Source organism: Eschscholzia californica, unplaced genomic scaffold, assembly GCF_041429995.1.
Source record: "Eschscholzia californica isolate CP2 unplaced genomic scaffold, dmEscCali1.0.p SCAF_2, whole genome shotgun sequence".
Taxonomy (NCBI): domain Eukaryota; kingdom Viridiplantae; phylum Streptophyta; class Magnoliopsida; order Ranunculales; family Papaveraceae; genus Eschscholzia; species Eschscholzia californica.
The window spans coordinates 45,050,670-45,073,717 of NW_028238309.1; the positions used below are offsets into that span (position 1 = coordinate 45,050,670).

The window sequence follows — 23,048 nt, forward strand, 5'->3', positions numbered from 1 at the left end:
CCAGCAGAAGAAAAGTAATTTTAATCTTGAAAAGGACACCTCTAAGTCCAAAGAAGAACCTTATTTTGTCTGTGGGGAGAATAAAAATAAAGAATTTTTGTGTTATGGTCATTAAAACTGTTGTAGTGACAAATGTTAAGGACTAGTAGATGAAGATAGGGGCCACGAAAAATATATATGTTCGGAGAAGTCCATATTTTCTTCATATAACCCTTTAAAAACTATATGGATCTTTTAGAAACTTAGCGTAAGATGAACCTTATTTGATTACATCTAATTAGATAGGGGATCAACTACAAAAATGAGAGTGAAATAATTTGTGGAATTATTTTTCTAATTTTGAAGATGTTGATGGAGATGATGAAGTGAGAGAAATATAAAGATGGGAAATAAATAAAATATAAAAGGATAATCTTGGAATCGAAAATGAATTTAACAAAATTTGGACAGAAAAACGAAAAGAATATTTGGATATTTTGAATAAATTATGGGGTCAGGTAGAAAACTGATCATAAACTTCAAAGAAGAAATATTCCTAATATTTATAACTAAATATTTATAAACATTATTCGTTCTTAAAGTAGAAGAGAACATTCCTAGTATTACTTCGGCTTTTTTAAATACAAACGCAAAACGTTAAATGCCACTGGGGATGGTTAAATGTTATACACACCGTACTATATGTAAAAATGTTATGCAATATATTGAGAGCATTAGTTGGTTTTGCATAAATAGAGATATGAAGTAATCAATAAGTTGTTTGATGGGATCACATCGCACAACGAACGAAATCTCGACAAATTAAATGGCCTATAGCCAACTACTTTATTTATACTCAAGTTCAATATTCCTGGATTTGCACTTCCATGGAATCGAACTTGAGACCTCTACATTGCAGAGTATATGCACTGACCAATTAGACTACTAGTTATTGACGAATTAAAAATGTTGATAACTATAAACCTTCGGATGTTATTATTTGAAATAGAACTAGTTGCAACAATTTGTAAGAAAAGAATACTTGGTTGGATGGCATCTTGAGTAATTATGGCACAAGATGTTGCATCTTCACCATCATCATAGTTCCTTTTAGGATTTTTAGGGTAGTTTTAAAGGCGCCCGTTCAAAGTGTCACTGCCACCACTAGGCAAATTTTAGAGGGTGTTGTCGGGCCAATAACGCTTTGAGTGGCGACTTTAAAATTACCTATTTGTCCCATATTTTCTTTGTTTTTATCTTTTGGGCATCTCAAATTTTCTTTGAAATTCATTCTTTTGATTAGATTTTGTTTCGTTTTTTTCAGATTCAATTTTGACCTCTCATTCTGCTAGAATTCATCCGACCTCGTAGAGTTATTTGTATCAGATTCAAGTTTAATCTCTTTACACAATATATATTATGAGGATTCATTTCAAGATAAAAGGTCTTTTAATAACATATAATTCGTACATATCAGTTTTTTTTATAATTTAACTGTGTATACCAATTATCCATATTTAGATTTAGTGAAAGTAACTCACGGTTAGTCGTAAACGAATTAGTTGAGAGCAGGGACGGAGGTAACCCTTCATCTTTCCTTTGTGTTGTCCTGTTAAATGATTAAAATATTTAACCTTTAAATTTTAGTGACCCCCTTTTAACCCAACTCATAGCCAAGCTCCAGTTTTTTTTTTCTGTTACGAGCCCAACTTAAACTTCTACCACCTAATGCCACTATGTTGTCAATTAACTTCCACCGCCCTGTATTATTAACCACCAATGACCTAATTGGGTTATTTCCCAAATAACCCTCAATTTTGTGACCAGCTTCCTGCTTAGCCCCATATTTTATCAAAAATATCCAGATGGTCTCCTTTTTGACTTACCGTTATAACTCTGTTAACCAGTCATCATTTCTCTCTCCTCCATCTCATTACGTCTCTCTACCACCTCATCGTCTTCACCGGCGAAGGTCGCTGACCGGTCAAATTTCCGGCCGGCGACCTTCAAACATTAAAAACTCTCCTCTCTATCTCATAAAATTTTTTTCTCTCTCTAGATCTGGTTCATGAAGAAATGATGACTGGTTAACAGAGTTATAACGGTAAGTCAAAAAGGAGACCAATACATACCACCCACAGACATAGCTTTCAATATTCGTGATTCAACCCCCTCCTAACGAAAATTCTGGTTTTGTCCGAGTTGAGAGTGTTGGTATGAGACATAAATATCATTAGTTTGTACGACACATAATTTTTTTTAACAGTTCATTTATAGCTAATTTCGACAGTGAATCGTAATGAAGCTTGGTAATTGGCCATTTGTGACAATATTCTTTTTTTTACTATTTAATATAATTAAATCTGTCCCCGTAAAGAGAATTTTCTGGGTCCGCCATTGAATATACCTTATACTGGCAACGTATGTTAGCTTTTGCATGCCAAACAACAAGATGTATCTCTAAACATACTAGGTTTCTGTCGCGTCCGTAAAACGCGACAGATCCCTCTTGGCTAACATCGTCAGATGACATTTAACTCTCATTACACCACATATATAGAGATTGAGAGAGAAAAGTGTAACCGATTTTGGGAGATCCTGAAAAAGAAAAAAGTAGAGAAAGGAAAATACGTGGAGAGTAGTTTGATAGTTTGAACATAGAGATATTTTAGGGAGATTATAACTGATTTTGGGTTTTAAATTAATTATTGACAATGATACCCCTCTAATTTGACTTGATTTACACGAAGAGGATTTTATGTCATCCGTTAGTTTGGTTTGTAAGATTCTTCAGTTTCCAAGCAAGTGACAGGGGATCTAGTCACATTGCTCTCAAATTCTTTAATTTTTGTTTGGTTTTGTAAGTTGAGAGTACAATTGTTAATTAGACCTTTATTTCTGCTTCATTATACTTTTTCTTAACTATTTTCTTATTTCAGGGTTTTTTTTTTTTAACTTTTGAAGTGTTTTAAAAATAGAATAATATGTAAATATATCTGTGAAAATCATTGTACAAAAGACATCATATTCAAAAAATTGCTTAAATTCTAACTACACGTTGTAAAGAGAAGCTATTTTCTTTCCATCTTTTTAAGCTAGTCATGCTCACTAAAAGTCTTTGTTCTGCCTCTGGTCATGTTTGATAAGTAACAAACTGAACAACTCATATGATTTTAAATTAAGGTCCAAACATTTCATGAAAGTTTAATATTTCATTATAAGACTAAAGAAAAATTTTTTTGTTCAAGTTATTGTGGATTCTTAGACTAGATTTTCCTATAAAATGAAATTTTTAAATGGAAAAATTTTCTTACGATGTCTTTTTTTTCAAAATGCATTTGGATTCATCTATACTATGTACTGACAGTGACATATTATCTTGTATTTTGTTCAATGTTCGCTTGTAAGTTTTTATTGTACGAAAGACCCATAAAATAATTTCGCACAGAACCTCCAAATTTTCACCCAAGGCCCTAACATAATAGTTACGAGAATGTGAAGACTTGTCACCTACTCACACATAGTAGAATCTTTCAACAAAAGAAAAACACATAGTAGAAAGACACATTGTGTAATTTTTCAACTTGTGCATTCAGCCATAGTGCTCATAAAAGGTGGAATCATGATTCTCATGAAACATTTAATTTTTTATGCAAATGGGTGGGGGTTGAACACTTGATGCCTGTGGTTGGGTCACATCATATTCCACCTCTCTTACTCTCTCCCATTATTCCTCCTTCATTTGGTATGGTTCGCATTAAATTCCTATCCTTCACATTCTTGTGCACATGTAAGCTAAAAGTGGAAGGAATTTCATCTCCAATGAAAACTTACTCATAGTTTTATCATTTCAGGCTACGCATGTCATTTTAGGTTGTTCTTTTTGGCATAAAACACTAAATCAATGGTTTGAAATAGTTTGTGGTCTTGGATTATAGTAATGAAAGACACAATAAGAGTCAAAATTGAGAATGATTGTACACTATACGTAAGAAGTGGAAAATAACAAAAAGTATCATTGTTTTCCTAATGGGTATAACATTTATCACTTATGAGAGTACTGAGTATAGAGTAAATAAATTTCAATTTTGTCTTCTTCGCCATCAATGGATGTATGTTTTTGATAAGAAAATTTTCTTTGCTAAATCATCTTTCTCTTCTTTTGTTTCTAGACTTGATTAGAGAAAGTAAAGTGTCCAAATGGCTTATGTTCATAAACTAGGGATCAGACGTGAATGGTTTCTTATAACAAATCAAAGTTTTAACTGGTTTTCGAACACTAAAGTGGGTATTGTTCACCTCCATCATCTAGTAGTCTTTTTTTTTTTTTTTTAACTGAACCATCATCCAATAGTCAATTGCATATACAAAACCAAGGTTCAAGGATGGTGCAGACGTGATAGGGGAGTTGGTTACCTAGGCTTGATGTAGGTGTAGAATATTAATCCTTTTATTAGGCTACAAGTAACTGCGAATTGGCGACCCTTCTCTCCATTCCGCAGGGCCGAGGTTTCTGAGCATCCAAAAAAGTGTCCAGAAAATAAATACTTTCTTCTTAGAAGAGGAGGAGAGAAAAATGAGAGATAATTTATGATGGTGATCGAAAATAGTCGTAGTGTGGTGGTAGTGGTCAGTGGTGGTAGGTGGTGGTCGAAACTCGAAAGTCTAAGATGAAGATCATGAAACAAAATACAAATAACTTGATTTTTAGACCCCTAAACAAAATTGCCTCCTATATCAAAATCAAATTGACCAAGCCCTTTCATCCACAGACACTCTTTTGGAAACCAAAGCAGCAACCCTAAAGAGTAGAATAGGGACGACTTATGAAGCCCATACAGCTAAAGATTCTACTTTTTTTGGTCCTACTCTCTTCACCCAAAATACTACTCAATATATACAAACAATCTGATAAAGATTCCATTTTTATGTGTGACCTGTTAGACTGTTGATCTGTCATGGCACGAATCTCTAGAATTTTAAAACTGTTTCAACTCTTCCCCATTTGTCACCCCCTTTTAATCTTTTTAATACATACTATTAGATCTGTGGATTACTGATTTTACAAGGTGTAAGATTTTATCTACTGATTTTACAAGGTGTAAGATTTTATCAAGGTGATAAGTTTACTGTCAATCATTACATTCTTGTTGACCGTATCAAATAAGACAAGAAGTAAAGTGGTAATTTCGTGATACTTTTACTTCTTTGCCTTATTTGATACGGTCAATAAGATGGTAACTTTTGGTGGTAATTTTGTAAATTTTCAAGATTGTTTGTTCAATTTGTACATATGATTTCGTTAAATAATTGAGACGTCGGTTTTTCATCTGAGATTTATTTTCAGAAGGTGAGTTTTTTTGTTCGTTTTGTGCATCTGATTCGTTTAATCAACTGACTCGTCAATTTAGTGATTCACGTCATCCAGGTTCACCCATTTAAACTTGATTCATGAATGTAAATTTGTTGTTTTACTCTTTTGTCTAATTTGTTTAAATAGTTGACTCTAGCTGATTCTGTTGAATCCACTTGAACACTAGAGTACTAAAACTTTGAGGGTAAATTAGTAAATTAGAGGTTAGACTAGTATAAAACCCTAGCTTTCCAAAATCAATTTAAAAACGTTTCACTTAATTCTCTCAGGTGTAAGAGAAGAGAGAAGTAAACAAAGAATAAAAAAAAAGCTGTTTTCAGCTTCGTTTCTGCACTCCAACTAAGGTCAAACCTAGATCTTTAATGGCGGCCAAGAATAATACTAGTACTAAATCTTAGGTCTACTGCCATTTTCTTCATCTGTTTATTCTCCTTTTTTGACCTTCATTTTTAGGGCTTTCATCAACAACTCTGAAAAAAAATAAAAATAAAGCTTTGATTATTAGTTTGGTCCACTATCTAATTTTTTTGACATTAATTGTTACTATTCCTTCTCCTTCATAAAGCTCTTGGTTTTCGTGCTCTCTTTCTCTCTCTCTCTATATCTTTATCTTCTTGCATTCTTATCTCAAAATAATCTCTTCAGTTCCAAGGATCTCTGGTTTTTAGCCCTAAAAATGGAAGGTAATCGTTCTTTGAAGAACAATTAGTAGTTCTTCTTATCGAAGTGTTTTGTTTGTTTTTGTCAAGAAAACTATGGCAAGTAAATGGAGGAAAGTAAAGTTAGCACTTGGATTGAATCTCTGTGTTTTCGTTCCTAGAACAGAAGCAGAAGGAGAAAGAGAAGAAGAAGTTTCATCTTCTATCGATGATTCTACTATTATGAGATTCTCAGATGCTTCTTCTCTTTCTCCGATTAGCCGACACTCTGAATCTCTATTATTACCGCCAAGTACACCAACATCGTCTTCATCTGGTCTCCGATTAACCATCGGCGGCAACAGATCTTCTAAGGTTTGCATCATTTTCCCTCAAATACTCTCTTTGTTTGTTCTTAATAACATTTTGTTGATAGATCTTTCAGCTTTCAGTTTGTTATGATATTAGTTGTTAAAATCCATAGTTTTTCCATTTTTTCTTCTTTGATGAATATATAAGTTTGAAAATTTCTTGTCATTTAATTCACTGTACTTTGAATTTACCTAATTTGTTAAGCATCTATTTGCATATTCAATAGAAACAAAAGAATTCAATCTACTGATTTTTTTTGTTTCTAATAATGGATTATAAAATGTTCATTTTCAATCTTCTTGGTTTTGTTTGCTATAAATTTCTTGTTTTTTGATTTGTTTTCTTGTGAAATTTCTTTAATTTGGTTGTTGTTTTCTTTGTTGTATCTTCTTTTTTAATTTTGTATGTATTTTTCTGCAACTTTAGTTGATAATATAGGGATATGTGTTTGTTGTTTCTACTCATCTTTGGCTTTGGCTTTGGCTTGTGGTTTTGGGGATAAAGAAAAGTTGACTAGTCCCCTTTAAGGACCATATTGATTTGGCTTGTTACAAAAGGAAAACTACTGGGTTCACTACTTTCCCTTTTATCCTTACCCATTGAAGAGAAAGTAGTTTCTTTAGTCAGCACCACACTCTTCCATATGCAGCACTGTTCTTCTTTAACCTAACTCTGTGGACCATTAATTGCTAGCTTTCCAACAGTAAGCTTGATCAAAGGAAAAGTGTAAAGAGAGAGAATTTCAACAAGTAAGCTTATTAGGGATTATATGTTTCTCTCCCTTTTGGTGGATGAGCTGTGGTTATCAGTTTCCAATGTCTTGAAACCCCTTTCATCTGTAGTATGAACTGTGAGGACTATGGATCCCAATCTTTTTTCGCCATTGTCTTAATATTCAATACCATCTTTTTGTTGAATATCCAAATTGACCCCACCTTTCTTTTTCTACCGATTTCTAAGGCTAGGTTTTACTTTTTCCACTGCCCTTACACTCATTTCTATGATTGGAGATTCTTTAGTCTTCAAGTGAATTATTATTAGCTTTAGCAATATTTTTTCTTAGGGAAAATTCTTTTCGTGTTAAAGGCTCATGAGAAGAAGTTAACTCATTGAATTTTATGTGGCTTGAATAAATCTTTGTTCCAATTTGATAGAGTTAAACATTGGTGCGAGTTAGTATTTATACTTTAGAGATTAAGTAAAATGAGGACTGTCTTTAGGACCTTCTTGTTTATCTTTTCCGTTATATCATTTTGATTCGGTTATACCAAAAAGAAATAAATAAAGTTTTTGTTTGAGTGCATAAAACAAAATTTCCATTTGACTCGTATGTCGAGAGTTGGTCTTAAAAGCTAGTAACTCTTGAAATGCTTGTATGAATGTAAGAGTTTTGTTTGTAAAACTGAATGTTTTGTTATCTTGCAGAAAACATGTGCTATATGCCTGAGCGCCATGAAAGCAGGCCATGGTCATGCCCTATTCACAGCAGAATGTTCACATACATTCCATTTTCATTGCATTGCTTCTAGTGTGAAGCATGGAAACCAAGTTTGCCCAGTTTGCAGGGCAAAATGGAAGGAAGTTCCCTTCCTGGGACCTAGTACAGATCTACCAAATGGAAGAACGAGAACCATCCCAGGGGACGATGCTTGGATGGCTGTACTACGCAGGTTTCCACCTCGCCGCGCAAATTCTAATAGGCATATGACATCTCTCCTCCAGGCTCCTGAGCCATCTGTCTTCGATGATGACGAAGCTTTGGATCACCAACCTGAATCGACTGACATAAATTCTTCTGCAACAGATGTCATGGATCAAGTTTCTATTAGATCCCTAGAAATCAAACTTCACCCAGAAGTCTTAGCTGTTCAGAGGTCAACTCCTCAACGGAACTTCACTATACTGGTCAATCTTAAAGCTCCTATATCTAGCTCAAGAAATAATTTCAGTATAAATCAGGCGAATTTTCCACCAAGCTCTCAAACTTCTCGCGCCCCAGTCGATCTCGTCACAGTACTCGATGTCAGTGGCAGCATGGCTGGTACAAAGATCGCTTTGCTTAAGAGAGCCATGAGTTTTGTGATACAGAATCTCGGCCCTTCTGATCGGCTATCAGTCATTGCATTTTCATCTACTGCTCGTCGTCTCTTCCCTCTACGACGAATGACAGATTCTGGCAGGCAACAGGCACTCCAAGCGGTCAACGCTTTGATATCAAATGGTGGGACTAATATTGCGGAAGCCCTGAGGAAAGGGGCCAGGGTAATGGAAGAACGTCGGGATAAAAATCCTGTTGGAAGTATCATATTATTATCTGACGGGCAGGATACGTATACAGTCATGGGTCCGGACCAGGCCCATGTGGGCCGAGATTATCAGTCCCTCCTTCCGATCTCTTCCAGGGCCAGTGGCAACTCAGCATTTCAGATTCCTGTTCATGCATTTGGGTTCGGTACGGATCATGATGCCGCCTCAATGCACTCAATTTCAGAGACATCCGGTGGGACCTTCTCTTTCATAGAAGCAGAAGGTGTGATCCAAGATGCCTTTGCTCAATGCATTGGTGGGCTTCTAAGTGTGGTGGTTCAAGATCTTAGAGTGAATATTGAGTGTATACACCCCAGTCTACATCTCAATCCATTAAAAGCAGGAAGTTATAGGACCAATTTGGTGAATAATGCACGAAATGGTTTTATCAATGTTGGCGATTTGTATGCAGATGAAGAAAGGGATTTCTTGGTATCTGTTGATCTCCCTGTTGGAGATTCCATTGATGATATGCCATTATTGAAGGTGAAATGTACTTACAAAGATCCAGTCCTGAAAGAAACTAAGACATTAGAAAGCAAAGAAGTAACAATCCATAGGCCTGAAATTGTGAAAGAACAAGTAATCTCATATAAAGTTGATAGACAGAGAAATCGTGTTCAAGCAGCGGAGGCTATTGCAGAGGCAAGATCTGCAGCTGAGAAAGGTGATTTATCTATTGCAGTATCGATCTTAGAGAATTTCCGAAGGAATTTATCAGAAACCATATCAGCCAGAGCTGGTGATCGGTTATGTATCGCTCTAGATGCGGAGCTCAAAGAAATGCAAGAGAGAATGGCTAGCAGAAGAACTTATGAAGTATCTGGCCGAGCGTATGTACTCTCAGGATTAAGCTCACATTCATGGCAGAGGGCAACCGCTCGTGGCGACTCAACCGATAACTCAAGCCTAGTTCATGCTTATCAGACACCTTCTATGGTTGATATGCTCACTCGGTCTCAGACATTTTTATTACCTCAACCATCTAGTCGCCCAGCGAAATCATTTCAATTTCAACCTCAACCAAGGTAACAAAATTCGCTTTCATATTCTTAGAACAAAATACATATTATTATTAGTTTTCGCGATTTTCTTTTTTCCTTGTGGGGTAAGGGTAAATTGTGGGTGGGAGATAAAGAAAGGGTTTTTTGTGGGTGTTGTATTAGTAGAGGTTAAAGTCTCTAGTTTGTATATGAATAAAAATTGAGGAAAAGAAGATGGGGTGTAGAAAAATGGTTTTGGGGTAAAAATGTTGAAGAAAACAAGAGTTCATACTACTTAGAATGTACTCTTCTTGTTTCTTGTTTTTTTCGGGAAGAGGGGTTTCTGTGTACATAAAGAGAAAGAATTTTTTCTCTTTAGTGAAGGGAAGAAAAGATGGGTGGAGATGATTTTGATTAGGTTTAGAAAAGCTTGTAATTGGTGTTGGTGAGGATACATTGGGGGTTGATGATTTCTTACTCAATATATAAATATATTTATCTGCTCTTTGATTCCTTCACAGTTTTGTCATCTTACCTTTGGAATCTTTGGTTTACAGATGATCTGCCTTCACATTTCATACTAATTTTTTTTTTTTGTGGAAATCGATTTTATGTTCTTGAAGTTGACCCGTTTAAAAAGAAAGGTGCAACTTTCATGAAAAATAGGGAGTTGTTTCCAGTAGACAAATTTAGGGAATTTAGGTCCCAAACTTTGAACTTCAAAATTTGAGGTATGTGGGAGACGTAGGAGTTTCTAGTTTCATGTGCATGGACGATGGATATTCATTTTGCTGGCATTGAATTGAGAATCAAAATGCTAGTCAGGCATGAACCTTGTATTGGATTCTCAAATTATTGTCGACAGAGTTATCAATATTGTCTCGCTTTCCTGGTCCAAGCCTAATGGACTCCACGAGGTTACGAAAAAAATCCTCGAACACTTACTAAGTTTGAACATGCAACTATAACTTAGGGTTCACACGTTTTCGAAGGATACTGAATCACATGAAAAATCTATATTATGTTCGTCTTAGTTACAACTATTTTTCAAGCTCCTTGGGAGGTGATTTGGAGTATTCTCTTTCAAGCTCCTCCCAAAGGAGCTCTGGAAAATTGGAAAAATTACAAAGAAGGAAAGATTGGTAGGTGATGGATCGATTTATTGGTATTTCCTAAGATGTATTTATTCGTGAAAACAAACAAGTTAGAAATTCATGTTCTTAACGTATCACATACCTACTGAACTTAGAAAATCCGTTGATAAATGAAATTATGCTCTTTTGGAAGAAGTCACAATCCCTATTCCTTCCTATTGGCAATCCTAACACAAATTCCATTTGTGAGGATTGAAATACTAGTTTGAAGTGTTCTAAATGGGTAGTACAAGAAAATGATTCTAGAAAGGAAAATACTGGGGAATGAAAAAAGTTTGAATAGACTCTAGGCATAAATCCGATTTGGTTTCAGATGGTTGGAGCGGACATAGGCACGAATCATTTCAAGCTCCAACTATGAGAAGCCACATCAGATTTCTGTCTATGGTCTGTTTGGAACTTCTTGTACTATAAAAAAAAAACAAGACGTTCAACAAAAGAACACTTTAGGGTTACAAAACAACTATAGTAACAAATGTTTTTAAGGATTATAACTGTCTTTACCATTGCCACAAAAAAAAAAAAAAAAAAAAAACTATCTTTGCCATTAATAATCATCATTCATAGTTTTTTTTTTGGTTAATTCCGTTTTGGCCCCCGATTTGTGACCAACTGGCCGTTTTAACCCCCATAAGTGTTCGTTTTGGCCCCAAGGACCAAATTTTTGACGAAATTATCCTCGGGGGCCAAAATGGAATTATTTCTGAAAAAGGGTAAAAACAAAAAAAAGCCACATCACCCCTTTCTTTATCATCCACTTCACCTTATCTCTCCTCCATCACACCACCTCCTCTCCACCTCACCCTTCTTCTCCGGCGAAAGGTTGCCGGCCGGCCACCTTTACTAAAAAAAAAATTTCTTCCTTTCTCTCTCTTCTTCTTCCTTTCTCTCTCTTCTTCTTCCTTTCTCTCTCTTCTTCTTCCTTTCTCTCTCTTCTTCTTCCTTTCTCTCTCTTCTTCTTCCTTTCTCTCTTCTCTTCCTCCTTTCTCTCTCTCTTCTTTTCCCTCAATCTCTTTCTCTCTAAGCTCCCCTTCGCCGGCAGAAATTCCGGCGAAGGAGACAAGGGTTTCCAGACCGGAAACCCTTCGTCCATGAGGGTTTCCGGTCTGGAAACCCTCGGTTTCACGAAGGGTTTCTGATCTGGAAACCCTTCCCCTTCGCCGAAATTTCTGCCGGCGAAGGGGAGCTTAGAGAGAGAGAGATTGAGGGAAAAGGAAGAAGAGAGAGAAAGGAAGAAGAAGAGAGAGAAAGGAAGAAGAAGAAGAGGAGAGAGAAAGGAAGAAATTTTTTTTTTTAGTAAAGGTGGCCGGCCGAAATTTTTTATTCCGACCGGCAACCTTTCGCCGGAGAAGAAGGGTGAGGTGGACAGAGTGATGTGGTAATTGTGTGGACAAAGAAAAAGAAAAAAAAATAATTAAAGAAATGCCATGGGGGTAGAATTGGGAGGTTTAAAAAAATTTGGGGCCATTTAGGAATTTGTTGGGGCCAAAACGAACTGCCGGACACAATCGGGGGCCAAAACGGCCAGTTGGTCACAAATCGGGGGCCAAAACGGAATTAACCCTTTTTTTTTTTGTTGAATTATCATTCATAGTTTATAATATAAAGATAAATTATCATTCTTATAATGATCTTCAACCGCTTTTGTCCATTTTCACTAGTGGCACTGTCATCCGTTGGCCTGTTTTTTTTCTTTAACAAGGAATTTTCCACAATCAAATTGTAACTACCGTTTTTTGTCCTAACATTCTGTTATTTAATGTTTTAAACAGTCACAGTATAATATAACTGTAATTTTCTGACGATCAGATGAGTCGAAGTGGGGCCGAAATTATTCTGTATCGGTGACCGAAATTTCGCATCTGGAAGACCACCCAACTCTTCCTTCTCATCTTATTCTCTCGGTAGGCAAGTAAGTAGCTCCCTCACTCCTCTCTCTCTCTCTCTCTAACCTGAATTCATAAACCCTATTTACAAAGTCTAATTTTACTGATACTTGTCGTTACTAGATTCAATAGATGAAGAAAATCTTCAATCTGACAGAGATTACATCGTTCTCTTCTTAGGTATGTCATTTTCATATCCAAAATTCTGTTCAAACTCTAGTTTTCTTTATTATAGCAATTACTACTTTTCTGTCTTCTTAGGTATTTCATCAAATTTACTGATATATATATAATGCATGTAAAGATTGGAATTTCAAATTCCCATCTTCTTCTGAACCTTGTAAGATAAATTTGAGATTTTCTCATCAAAACCTAAAACCCTAATTCAGATTCAAGGATTCGAATGTGTCTTTAGTTTCTTGAAACAGAGGAAGTTGATACTGTTACAGATGTGACTGGTGACGGGAATCTGAGACTGTTTTTTTTAGTTCGTACCGCCCGTTTTATCGTGTTTATTTTACGTTTTTTCATTATTTTGAGACTTTGTCGTTTCTTATTACCAACCAAGCGTTACAGTCAACACTTTCACCTTCATTTCAGCAGAACTTTTCTAGTTTGAGACCAGCTCTAGTCCACGTAAGCTATTAATTAGTGGTCACCAACTAATAGGTGGGTGATACTCACCACAATATCTTGACTCTTGAACTCTAGGGAAACATCCAACAGCTAACAATGGTCTGCCGACACGTAACTAGCCACGTAAGCTAGCGGTAATAAGTGACTTTTGAATTTTTTGAATGTGGGACCCAATTAGTGGCAGCTCTGCCACGTCAGATAAAGTGTTTCTTTCTTCTTCATCATCTTCCCTGAGCAGCAAATAGTTTGTTTTGGTGGAGGTGGAGCCATCTGAATAAAGTTACATTAAAAATGTCTTTGAAGCAAAGTTTTTATTTTTTATTTTTCAAGTGTCAGTCTAAATCATTGAAGATTTTCAAAAATCTTGAAACATTACTTGTTGAAAGTTTAGAAATTTGTTTCTAAAAGTAGAAATTAATGATAGAATTAAAAAATTGTAATGTGGGTATTGAAATTCTAATTGATTTTTGTTGTTTACTATGAACTATTCATGGTTGGTGTGTCTCTATCCAGTTGCAAAGTAGTAGCTTTCATTGAGATAGAAAGAGAGAAAATGGGTATCTTTTAGGGTGTTCCTTTTATGGGGTTTCATTTAAAATACTATATGATCAATCATTATCCTGAATTATTTGGTGTGGATTGTTTGTTCTGCATAGCCTAATTCATCTTCTTTACCTAATTTAATGGTGGTGATTGATTTGATTTGCTTGAAAATAACAACTTTGTGTTTATATGCACAATGCCTTGGCTTCTTCTTATGCTTCATTAAGTTCACTTCTCATTTCAGCTTGAAGTTGTCCAAGGTTGATAGTATTCTTCTTGAGCTTACAATTCCGATAAATGTCGCATGTGGGTGAGATCAATGTTTTCTTGTATTCTCTTTACTTCGTTTTCTATTTTCGCTTCCAGCCGAGTTGTTTACTATTAAACAGTTGGGATTACTTATTGTCATTAACTAGTGTTTCTTTTTAGTAGAACTAATTGTTCCCAACTGTGAATGATGTAAATCAATATAGATAGTTTGCATGAAACCTTGATGCAGTCTATTTAATGTGATCGCTTTTTTTGGAATGTTATTATTAGATATCAGGGTAAAATTTCCATGTAAAAGCTTCATACATTCTGGGTAATTGTTGCTAGTTTGTGCTTTTCGGCCACATTTTAGATTCTAAATTTCCACAAAGTCAGGGGGGAAACTACGCCTTTCACCTTTTGGACACACAACATAAGTTCCAAAAGGTCTCATTTCCACTGTGATATAGAACACTTCTCTGTGACCATTCACTTCTCTGCGCCCATTTAGTGGGTCATTATGAACATTACTTTTTTATATGAATGGCTTGTCGATATGTTGTGACTTTCTTCGTCTTGTGCTTGTCGACAAGGGCTCTAAATAATGAGCATTTGACGAATAGGCGAGTGATCTCTTAGATCATGTTTTAATCAAGGAATGAAATTTCGGTTTCGGTGGAAATTTCGGTCGGTCCAAAAGTGGAAACGTTTCGTAGAAATGTTTCGGTCAGTGTGGAAATCTTACAAATCTACAGAAATGATAGAAATATGATGCAATTATGTATAACAAGATTATTAAACCATAATGAAGCATGAAAATGATGTTTAACATTATCTATTAGTTTGAGGGAGTATTAACAATTACACAGTTACTTCCGGGGGTAAATTGAATAATTTTTTGGCTATAACACCCAAAAGATAACATTCTTACTAATAATAATTAACAAACTATGTTAGTTTGAGAAGGTATCGTCAATTACACAGTTATATTAAAGGTGTTACTAAGATAAAATCAATTTAGGCAGTTAAGTCAAGTCGTAAATCATTCAAATAGATTTAAGAATCATGGAAAACATAATAAAAATAAAAAAAGATCTAAGAGAAATGAAGATGAAAAAGACGAAGAAATGGATATTTTTCTAGTATTAGTTTCTCTGATTTTTTTGCTAGACTACTATGTCAGTTGAAATTTCCATCATGTCGGTGGAAATTTCGATATTTCCCACAACTTCGGTGGAAATTTCGATCATGTCGGTGGAAACTATGCAGGAAATAGTTGTAAGTGTTGTTTCGTGCACCTAATCTCATTTTAGGAAACGTACTGAAATTTCGGAAAGTTTCATTCCTTGGTTTTAATGACTATAGAATATGGTTGCCCGTTTACCTTCCATAAATAAATTCTTTAGGTTAGTTAGTTTAAGGCCTTTTTCTGTTTTTTACTTTTTGCTCTGAGTATTTTCGTGCTTACTTTTCAAAATAAAGCATGTATATAATGTATTGGGAACCCATTTTTTCTTTAGGGTTCTAAAGACTAAATGAAATGAAGACCAATGTGGAAGTTGCCCTCACTTGTGTCCTTATTTTTATCTCGTGGCTTCACATTTCTTGTGGTTAGTATACTTTTCACTTTTTCTTGATAGTTGATCTTTTCGACTAAAGAAACAATTGTGGGTAACCTAATAATTTCTTGGAATTTCTACATGACAGATGAATCTGAAGTGAGTAAATGGACATGTTCATGTGCCACTGATAAGGTTGGAAGTGAAACATATTCAGCTGCAGCGAACTGTTCTACTTTCTGTGATTGTTATCCAGGTATACTCTTATAGCTAGTGTTCTTTTTTTCTATAAGTCCTATCTGAAATCTGACTCGAGGTCTAAATTGATATCAGAATATTTGTTTTCCACTTACTCGTCTAAATGGCTGATTTGGGTTGATGTTGAGTGAATTTGATTCAGAAGATTCAGATTGAGATGAGTCAGATTCAGACAATATGAAAAAAATTACGATTACAGAAACCCCATAATTTGATACTATAACAAGCTTTATTTTTTAAACAGAAGAGGCTGAAAGTGAACCAAGTGGCGGAGACAAATCGACATGTCTTTGTGCTGCTGAAGGATTTCCAAAACCCCCAGACAGCTTTTATGATTCAAGTTGTTTTACAGACTGCAACTGTACATTAGGTTTGTTTTCTTTATTGAACTGAATCAAATCCGGCATTAGTATTTTACCCTTCCTTATTGTTAGTTTAACTCGCCAAAAAAAACTTCTTTTACAGGCATTTCAAGTGAACAAAAAGTTGAAAAGAAAGACACTGCAAGCAAAGTTGTCGTATACGTTCTCTTATTGAGTATTTTGCTAACAACTCTTGCATTTTTCGCTTCACTGGGGTGGTATGTTTGTCGAAGGGACAGATATTCTAATCAGCGACCAACGTTCCAATCCGACAAGAACACAAGCTGTACTAGTGTGACGAACCTCATAAGTTATGGGTCTTCTTCAATGTCAGCTTTAAAATCTAATAGAACTTCACCTCTGAACCCTATCTCAGGTAAAATTTTGTCTCTTCATTTCAACATTACCCTCTTCAGTATCGTAGAAACCATTAACACTCAAACTATTGTGTTTTTTTATGCTTTCTTCAGGGTGCATAAGGAACGTTTCTTTAATGTTTGGGAACAAAAGGGGAACCTTACCCGGAATCATTTTCCAATTTTCTTACACCGAATTGGAGCTAGCAACAAACAAGTTTGACAAGTGCAATCTTATAGGACTCGGAGGAAGCAGTCATGTTTATCGGGGTCAGCTTGAAGACGGCAGATTTGTTGCTGTCAAACGACTAAAAACTCATGGAGGACATGGTGCAGATGATGTTTTTCTAACTGAGGTACAGACTGTGCCACCATAGTATTGAGTAAAATTGTGACTAAAACTTTAAAGGAGGAAGAGAAGAAAAAACTAATTTATAAGTTTCATGACTGAGCTTTACATAACTTCTCTTTGTTTATACAGATTGAACTGATATCGAGACTTCACCACTGCCATGTCATTCCTTTGCTTGGCTACTGCTCAGAATCCCAAGGAAGAAATGCTGAAAGGCTACTTGTCTTCGAGTATATGCCTAATGGTAATCTGAGAGATTGTCTAGATGGGGCTCAAGGAAAAGAACGCTTGGATTGGGGAACTCGAATTGGGATTGCACTTGGAGCTGCAAGGGGCTTGGAATATCTCCATGAAGCAGCTGCTCCCAGAATTTTGCATAGAGACGTTAAATCAACCAACATCCTTCTAGACGATAAATGGAGAGCTAAAGTATCAATCTATATAGTTCATGTATTTCCCAAATATCAAAATATTAAGCATTTAAACTTTCTTACTCCTATTTCGTATTTGCAGATAACAGATCTTGGTATGGCTAAAAGCTTAATGACTGATGACCTTGCAAGTGGTTCAAGTTCCCCGGCAAGAATGCAGGGCACTTTCGGATATTTTGCACCGGAATATGCGATTATTGGAAGGGCCTCTCTTAAATCAGATGTTTTCAGTTTTGGTGTTGTCCTTTTGGAGTTGATCAGTGGTCGTCAACCTATCTATAAATCATCCACTAAAGGAGGAGAAAGCCTTGTCATATGGGTAAGCAAACTTCAGTCATTTTCTTGTTTGAATCTTTTCGATCTATGATGTATGCATCAAAGTCGTAAAAAGAAACATTTCATTTTACCTACGAGTTGAGCTCATCGCGTCGTTCATACTGTTACAGGCTGCGCCTCGCTTGCTAGACAGTAAGCGAGTAATCTCAGAATTAGCTGATCCACTTCTAAAAGGACGCTTCCTGGAAGAAGAAATGCACGTAATGGCTTATTTAGCGAAAGAGTGTCTTCTACTCGATCCTGTTTCTCGACCAACCATGAGCGAAGTTGTTCACATCCTTTCCACAATATCTCCAGATAAATCAAGGAGGCTAAATTTCCCACCAAATCTTTTTCAAGTAATACATCTTTGTACTTTCTTCCTCTTATCCTAAATAGTTTCCAATTTTTACTTTCTTATACTTTTGTTCTATGATGACAGAGCTCATTCGGTGAGAGCACGAGGAGAGTAATGGATATTGAGAAGCAGGAGGAGATTGAATGTTCAGTAGTTGCAGATGAGTTAAGAAGTACTGCATCGGAAAGATGGTCTCCTCGGTGTTCTTTATCTTTACCTATAGATCATGCATTGATTGTCAAAGGAAAATCTAAAGAAAATACAAGTATCTCAGCTGACTATTTGGAAAGATTGATTCTTTTAACTTCGAAAGCTAGGAGTTGGCGTTCTCAAGATGATGACTCGGTGGACTTAACGGAACCTCGGTTTGAATCATTCTTGCTACCAAATGTCCATTCCATCTGAAATAATAGAGAAAAATCAATTATTGCTACTAGTACTACTTCAACACTCCGAAACACAGGGCTTGGAGCAAACATAGGTGAAGGAGCAAACATTTTGTTTGCCCATGACAGAATAGGGGGTGGTTTCATAATAAAAGAGAAAGTTGTGTTTTCTTTTTGGTATTTCTTGTTTGGTTTTTTGAGTGTAGATAGAATTTTAAAAGTTTTAGGGGTCCAACAATAAATTGGAAGGACTATTAATAATAATAAAAATTACATGGGGAGTGATTTATGGACATCCATGTCCTCCTCTAACAAAAACTCTAAAAGTCCTAGTTCTCAAGTGTCAATGAAGATTCTCTTTCCTAAAAGTGACAAAAAAAAGACACTCTAAATTTTCTTTGTCTCCAATGAAGATCTCTAAAATAACTCTGTATGATACACATGTCACCCTTACATTTAATGTGAAAAAATAGTTTAAAAAGAAAGTTTTCTATCGGTTTAATATTTTAGAGTGTGAGTAAGTGACTCTTAGAAAACTCAAGAAGACACTCTAGTTTTAGAGTGTCTCTATTGAGACTCTATAATAAATGCATCCATCTCATAATAGAGTGTCTAACAAAGTGTCTCATTCGAAAAAGATTTTTTTAAAAAAATTCTAAAAAATCATATGTGGCACTCTAAGTGTTAGAGTTTAAGACACTCTAATAAATGCATCCACCCAGGGCCGTGCGTTGCCCAGTGCGGGCAGGACGCTCGCACTGGCCCCCACTGGTATGGGCCCACAAAATTTTCTTTTCTTGTTATAAGGTCCGTACGGTTATATAGAAGATTGTGGTGAGACTCGGGTGGATTTGAAAAGGTGTTTCTCTCTCTACAGAACCTATTAATTGTAGGCTTAATTGTAGGGAAGTTTGTTTCTCTCTTCCTATTCTATTGGTGCATCATTGCATGTGGGGAAAACCTACAATAACTCCGATTTCTATTACGCAAAAAGAAAAAAAAATCTCAATTCCTTTACCCTCTCCACTGTTTCAAGTTATAAAATTATTATTATGTTTGTAGATGTTATAAATCTTTGATTTATGGTGGATGACCACCACACTTTGGTAACTCCCACCACCATAAGTTCTCCACCATTATTTGTATTCAAGCACCATTGATTATATGTAACTCTTGTATTAGATATGTAACTCTTCAAAGGCCTACATAAAGAGGTCTCTAGCTAATGTAGCAATGTACCTAAGTGTACCAATGTACCATAGTACCAAACTAGTAATACTCAATATACCAATATACCAAGTAGAGAAATTCTCTACAAACATATGAATACAAATCAAGTTCTTCTTGTCTCTATCTCTTAGTCTATATATCCATTATATTTCTTCTTCCTTCATTTATTTTTCACAACACGTTATCAGCACGAATTGCTCTATGATTAAAGGGAAGAGGAAATTTTCCACTTATTGATCAATATACAAACAAATGAAACATGGGTAAGTTTGGTCAATTGTAATTGGTAAATCAAAAGGTATTTGCTCATTTCTTTGTTGAATTTTTAAGCTTATTATTCTTATTTATCTCTAACCATTGATTTTGTGATTGTTGAGGCATAGTGAATCATATCAAAAGGATATTAGAGTTACATAGCTGATAATGAAAAATGGTTGGTATTTCAAACTAATATGAATGTAGTGCAATCTATTCTATGGTAAGGTCAAGGTAAGTTATGCTTCAAAAAAAAAAAAATATGGTATTAATCTCATAACTAATGTTTATTTTTGTATGAATACATCATAAGTGCATATTTTGATTTGTTAAAGAAGATTTCTCCAAAGAGGAAACTTAACCACCAGAATTTGATTAAGATCAAATTGAAGAATATATTGTATATGAGATAATCAAACCTGAAGTTTGGTGTGTCTGAAACAAGTCTTCAAATCTCAAAATTTCTACAAGAGTTTGAAGTATAAAATTTCTACGAGATAATAATAAATCAAATCTCTAAAGGGTGAAATTATATACCACTATAAGTTGGTTAATTATCACAAAAAAAAAAAACCTTGCAAAAAAAAAAATTTGTTTGCTCATTCTTGAAGAATGAGAAATATTGATTCTTAAGAGATTACAACAGAATTTGTTGTAAGAAAATACTACAGAAATTCAGAATATATATTCAAGTGGTGATAATATCTTCTTTCAGGTGATGAATTGTAAATTCTTGAAAAAATAGAATTTGTTGAATATCCGCTTTCATATTACACCTGAAGTTGTAATAACCAAAAAGAAAGTGATGATTGATTTTAATAGAAAAATTACATGAAGATAATACATCTCATGTGTAATCAATCACACCTGAAGTTGTGATATTATAACAAATTGCTCACACCTGAAGTTGTGATATTACACAAAATTGCTCACACCTGAAGTTGTGACTAGATAGCAATTTTGGTCCTACAGATCATGTGATATGAAAATAGAAATCAAAATTTGCCTGAAGCAATTGATTTTTCTTTTCGTCTTTGTCACAATCTTGAAGTATATGCGCATATAATGAATGATTTTGTTATCAAATGAGACAAATCTGTCGACATTAGGGGGAGGAAGTCATAGATTCAATGTCGTAAAATACTTAAAAATTATCAAGTTTCTCTCATTTAGAGTTGAAACCTGAGAATGTACTACCTCCAAATATTAATATTTTTCAGAGCGTAATATGCTCATAGACGGATAAAGGTCATGAAAAATAATCAGAGTTGATCAAAGTGACATACTCCGTGACACTGAAAGAACGAATTTTTCCTCTTGAAGAGGCTATCAAATGATAAACAAATATGGTTTATGTTCCTAAATAAAATCCCCTGAAGAATATATGTCTGAAAAGAGGGAATGACTCTTAATGTCATAAAACACTTGAAAATGATTAGCTTTTCTCACTTGAAATCAAAATATAGAGAATTTGCTATCTGCAAAATATTAATAGTTTTCAAAGCATAATATGCTCATATAAGAAAAAAAAAAAGATCATGAAAAATCAGAGCTAATCAAAGTAGCATATACTCCTAGATACTGGAGAAATAATTTTATTAAAGAATCCTCATGAAGAGGCTATAAAATTATAAGCAAATGGGAATCATATTTCTAATAAAATCTTCAGATAAGGATATGTCTAGAAAGATACGTCAATCTTTTACAAAGGCACATATATGAGATCATTGAACTATGTATGCTGTGAAAATTTGAAAAATCAAATAAATTATTTCAGACGATGTATTTCTGAATATAGTAGCTACTGGGAGCATATTGACTCGGAATTACTCTAAGTAATATTGGTCAACTTTAGACGAGATACTTCATTACTTGTGGATTTTCTTACAAAATAATTAAGTCTTCAGACATGAAGTCGAAACACCAATTAAGAATTACCCCGAAGGTAATAAAGTAGACATGTGTAAGAAATGTCCTTTAGTCTATAAAGGATTTGACGTCCACTTATAAAATTTCAATATGAACTACAAATCTCCGAATTATATTATGAAGTATTTATAAATCCTATTGTGACTCCTGAAGAGTTTATCAAAGTTTAACAGTGGAGTATTGAAAAAGATTATTCGAGTAACGAAAATCTTGAAAATGAACATATTCTGAATTACTAAAAGGCTATAGTTCAAAGCAACTCATATTGTCTTAACTTATCATATGTCATGGAAATTCAGGTCCCGAAGTACCTAATATAGTACAGACAATACATTACGTGTGTTGTAATGTGGTTTTAGAAAACAACCATCATTCATATATAAAATGTCAATCACGTTGTACTCTTTTTCCTTCGTTAAGGTTTTGTCCCATTGGGTTTTCCTTATCAAGGTTTTAACGAGGCAACTATGCGTATTGAAAATTATTTTAATTTGTTTAAAAGTTGTAGTCTTTTTTCCTTCGTTCAGGTTTTGTCCCGTTGGATTTTCCTAACAAGGTTTTGGCGAGACAACTCTATTTTAAGACAATAGTCATCGAATGATGAATTTAACACCTCTTATGTGTGTCAAGTGGATTATACAACGAAATGTGATAAGTACATCAATTTCACAAGATGTTATAGTTATCTTACTGATGTACATGATACATAAATACGGATCACTAAATAGTGACTTCAATCGATATCCCTAAAGGATTAACGAGCTTCAAGTTAAAGTATGCATGAACTTTAAGACATTATACTAATGCAACTTGAAATGTCAAATGCTACAAATTGTATTTTGTGTATATATACTAAAAGGAAGCTGACGATAAAAAGTTGAACAATGCCCTCAACCTTCATGAGGGGGAGCAAGTTTATGAAGACACTATATACTATATTTTCACAAAGTACTCTTTTTCCTTCGTTAAGAATTTTTCCCATAGGGTTTTTCTTAACAAGGTTTTAATGAGGCTGATTATGTGTTCATCAAAGATGTACATAAACAAAGAATTTGTACTCTTTTTCCTTCACTATGGTTTTGTCCCATTGGGTTTTCCTAGTAAGGTTTTAATGAGGCAATATCTGATGTGGTGGA

The 23,048-nt window shown here is 34.8% G+C and overlaps 2 protein-coding genes across 6 annotated transcripts; both read left to right on the forward strand.

Annotated features, from left to right (window-relative positions):
* Nucleotides 1–5,506: 5,506 nt before the first annotated feature.
* Nucleotides 5,507–10,166, forward strand: LOC147558265 (E3 ubiquitin-protein ligase WAV3-like). Of its 2 annotated transcripts, none has more exons than XM_086659873.1 (2): nt 5,507–6,366; nt 7,789–10,166. In XM_086659873.1, exons 1-2 carry the CDS (start codon nt 6,109–6,111, stop codon nt 9,700–9,702), a joined length of 2,172 nt encoding a protein of 723 aa, XP_086515999.1. In that variant the 5' UTR covers nt 5,507–6,108; the 3' UTR covers nt 9,703–10,166. The 2 variants fall into 2 exon arrangements, with proteins under 2 accessions (XP_086515999.1, XP_086516000.1); XM_086659874.1 differs by having other exon boundaries at nt 5,597–7,112.
* Nucleotides 10,167–12,466: 2,300 nt separating this feature from the next.
* Nucleotides 12,467–18,816, forward strand: LOC147558266 (receptor-like serine/threonine-protein kinase NCRK). 4 transcript variants are annotated; one of them, XM_086659877.1, is made up of 12 exons: nt 12,467–12,715; nt 12,817–12,873; nt 14,117–14,178; nt 15,642–15,731; nt 15,829–15,936; nt 16,183–16,308; nt 16,404–16,676; nt 16,771–17,012; nt 17,138–17,437; nt 17,522–17,758; nt 17,886–18,113; nt 18,197–18,816. In XM_086659877.1, exons 4-12 carry the CDS (start codon nt 15,662–15,664, stop codon nt 18,515–18,517), a joined length of 1,905 nt encoding a protein of 634 aa, XP_086516003.1. In that variant the 5' UTR covers nt 12,467–12,715; nt 12,817–12,873; nt 14,117–14,178; nt 15,642–15,661; the 3' UTR covers nt 18,518–18,816. The 4 variants fall into 4 exon arrangements, with proteins under 4 accessions (XP_086516003.1, XP_086516001.1, XP_086516002.1 ...); XM_086659875.1 differs by having other exon boundaries at nt 12,487–12,715; nt 14,117–14,182; XM_086659876.1 differs by lacking the exons at nt 12,467–12,715; nt 12,817–12,873 and adding an exon at nt 13,562–13,660 and having other exon boundaries at nt 14,117–14,182.
* The last annotated feature ends 4,232 nt before the right edge of the window (nt 18,817–23,048 follow it).

Bases quoted from the DNA above. Each gene is read 5' to 3' on its own strand.
- LOC147558265 (XM_086659873.1), top strand. From the start codon at position 6,109: ATGGCAAGTAAATGGAGGAAAGTAAAGTTAGCACTTGGATTGAATCTC. The intron at 6,367-7,788 runs GTTTGCATCATT...GTTATCTTGCAG, and splicing joins GCGGCAACAGATCTTCTAAG to AAAACATGTGCTATATGCCT.
- LOC147558266 (XM_086659877.1), top strand. From the start codon at position 15,662: ATGAAGACCAATGTGGAAGTTGCCCTCACTTGTGTCCTTATTTTTATC. The intron at 17,013-17,137 runs GTACAGACTGTG...TTGTTTATACAG, and splicing joins ATGATGTTTTTCTAACTGAG to ATTGAACTGATATCGAGACT. The intron at 17,438-17,521 runs GTATCAATCTAT...TCGTATTTGCAG, and splicing joins ACGATAAATGGAGAGCTAAA to ATAACAGATCTTGGTATGGC.